General features: G+C 44.3%; 1 protein-coding gene across 1 annotated transcript; it reads right to left on the reverse strand.

Annotated features, from left to right (window-relative positions):
- Positions 1-1,568: 1,568 nt before the first annotated feature.
- On the reverse strand, positions 1,569-2,615 carry LOC113464032 (putative ankyrin repeat protein RF_0381). The gene has a single exon (XM_026811665.1). The coding sequence runs from the start codon at positions 2,613-2,615 to the stop codon at positions 1,569-1,571; it is 1,047 nt and encodes a 348-aa protein (XP_026667466.1).
- Positions 2,616-3,182: the final 567 nt, after the last annotated feature.

The following is a 3,182-nucleotide window of genomic DNA, read 5'->3' on the forward strand; positions in this document are numbered from 1 at the left end:
GTAACGAACGCTCTATATCAAATAATAAGTTGGAGCAACCCATATATCCGTAAATATGAATTTTTTTTAACATTGTAATGCCTACATAGTGGAATTTGGGATTCATAACTAAAATTCACATGTACATAGGAAGGTGGCATTTTTCTTTTAATGAATTCAAGCACGGCTTGACGAAGTGACCGAACAGATGTTGTGAGGTAAACGTAGTTCGTCGATCATCGACAGTCAAAGGGTCAAAACAGTTGATCTCGAATTTAAAGGTCTGATTCAATGCATGGCCAAAGTCATTATTTTTGAATGCATATTTCTTTAAAGTACCGAAATTAAATTCTTTTAGATCGACCAGCCCCTCATGTTATTAACAACGACACGACGGAACGAGACTATAGATATATGTACCATGTTTAAACTTTTAATAATTGATACGTCAATCTTCCTCGTTAATAGGCTTACGGCATCGGTGAGCCTGAAGGTCGGTACACTCCGGAACAGTCATTCTGTGGGATTTCATGAATCTACTTTGCCGGTTCGAGCCCTCTTGGGCTCTTTCTTCGGGCCGCGCGTTAACACAGGCGTTGCCCAGGGTGCGCATACTTTTTCCCTCGGCCGGAAAGTGGGGACGACGCGACCATGGTGGGGACCAGGGCTGGGATAATTTTTCCCGCACGGCTCGCTTCCCCTCTTTTTCGCCCGTATTTCAATCCCCACTACTATTCCCCTCATGCGCCTTCGCTGACCATGCCTGGATTAACGGAGCTGCAAATAGCCATTCTTTTGAAACTGGTAGAATTCGTACAAATTCTCGTAGATGAGGGTGCCGATGACAACTTGGAAACTAAAAGGGGCGAAACACCGCTTCATATAGCTGCGTGAGGAGGACTACAAGAAATTTGCAGATTGTTAATCAAAAGAGGAGCTAACGTGGATGCCAAAGACAAATTTCGAGTAACGGCGCTGTTGGACTTGATAAGGGATAATGGCGACAAGACAGCGCTCCTTTTTGCTGCGTGAGTAGGACGAGAGGATATTTGCAGGTTGCTAATCGAAGGAGGTGCTGACGTAAATGAGGAAAATGCGTTTGGAGTCACAGCGCTACATTTAGCCGCTGCAAATGGTAATATACGTATCATGGAAATTCTCTTGAATTTGGGCGTCGACATCGATTCCACAGATTTGCGTGGTAACACTGCTCTATTTGGTCTATTCGTTTTGATAAAACATCATAGAATGCTAGATTAGTATTGTTAATTTTTGCCCTTTTTATTCTCACTATCTCTTCCTTACATTCCTTCTCAAATTGAGACTGCCCGCAGCTAGCAATCGTCATTTTAATTAGATGCTGTTGGATAATGGTAAACTTGTAGAGCTTCTTAGGCCTATACTGAGAATAGTTAACGAGGGACGCTGTTTTATGGTTTCTGTTAACAATGTTTACGTCAACACCATTTTCTATGAGAGTCAACGGCTTCGTCCTGATCGACGCCGGATGCGACATGAAGAGCAGTGTTACCACGCAAATCTATGGAATCGACGTCGACGCCCGAATTCAAGATAGGAATGCAGGTGTCCTAAAATCTGAGCCTTAAATCGTAAACGAGAACTGGCTTGAACGGTGTTTTATTAGTATTGTTTTTCAAGTTAACGTCCGAATCGTGTGCTATGAGACTTCTAACGACAGCTTTCCTCCTCTCTTGAGACGCAAGATGGAGCGCAGTATCACCCCTCCTGTTCGGCGTGTCGGTATCAGCACCGGAACTGCACAACAAATCGACGACGTCCAGAAAACCCTTTTTAGCTGCTATGTGCAGCGCAGTATCACCCCTGTTTCTCCTGGCGTTCACGTCGGCACCCCTCTCCACTAATAATCTGCATATATCTTCCATACCGGTAAAGGCATGATAGGCAGTTAGATGAAGTGGTGTTGAACCGTTTATACTTTTCGCGTTAACATTCGCCTTACGCTCTATGAGAAGTCGAGCGGCCTCCATGTTTCTGTATCGAACTGCCGTGTGAAGCGGGGTGTCGCCGTGCAAGTCCAGGCAATTAATGTCGGCACCCGAATTGACCAGGATCTTGATTAAATTTATATCCGTGCGACGTCTCCTGATGGTCAGATGAAGGATTGTGGACCCGTCGTTCAGTTTTGGACGTATATTCGCACCTTTCTGAACAAGGGACATGTACGGGTCCACTCTCCCACTCATAGCACACAGAAGAACAGGCGTTGTTCCGCGATTGTCTGCCGAGTTAATATCTGAGTTATGCTCGAGCAGTATATCAGTGATCTCTGAAGTTGTCCGTAAATCGTCTTCACTAGATGTCTTATGAGCCTCGTCTCTTAAATTAGAAACTGCAACGTGTAATGGTGTTCTACCATGGGGATCTCTAAAATTTACATCGACGCCCTGTTTTAAAAGAAGTCGAGCAATTTCTTTATAACCATGGGCAACGGCGGTGAATAATAATTCCGGCTGATCGCTTAGTACTGCGCCATTAGCGAGAAATAGTTCCACCATTTCGCGATCCCCATTCTGAACAGCGTCATGTACAGGAGTGACGTGGTTCTTATCTCGAGCGTTGACGTTAGCATCGTAATCTAATAACAGTTTTACCATGCCTCTGCGCCCTATAGCCGCGGCTATATGTATGTAAAAGTGTCGTCCTCCTCTTAAAGAACCTTATACTCCTATACAGACGATGTACATCTCCGCCAAGTTTCAACAGCTCTATGACAATTTTCATGTATTCTTTCTCGACCGCAGCGAGTAAGAACACGTGATAACTTGTATCCTTGGAACTGATGATAAGGCCTTTGACTGTACAGGGTGTAAACCTACAGGNATTCTCACTATCTCTTCCTTACATTCCTTCTCAAATTGAGACTGCCCGCAGCTAGCAATCGTCATTTTAATTAGATGCTGTTGGATAATGGTAAACTTGTAGAGCTTCTTAGGCCTATACTGAGAATAGTTAACGAGGGACGCTGTTTTATGGTTTCTGTTAACAATGTTTACGTCAACACCATTTTCTATGAGAGTCAACGGCTTCGTCCTGATCGACGCCGGATGCGACATGAAGAGCAGTGTTACCACGCAAATCTATGGAATCGACGTCGACGCCCGAATTCAAGATAGGAATGCAGGTGTCCTAAAATCTGAGCCTTAAATCGTAAACGAGAACTG

This window comes from Ceratina calcarata, unplaced genomic scaffold (genome assembly GCF_001652005.2).
Source record: "Ceratina calcarata isolate Rehan_Ccalc_2016 unplaced genomic scaffold, ASM165200v1 scaffold1119, whole genome shotgun sequence".
Classification (NCBI taxonomy): Eukaryota; Metazoa; Arthropoda; class Insecta; order Hymenoptera; family Apidae; genus Ceratina; species Ceratina calcarata.

Coding starts and splice junctions, on each gene's coding strand:
- LOC113464032 (XM_026811665.1), bottom strand. CDS start 2,615: ATGGTAAAACTGTTATTAGATTACGATGCTAACGTCAACGCTCGAGAT.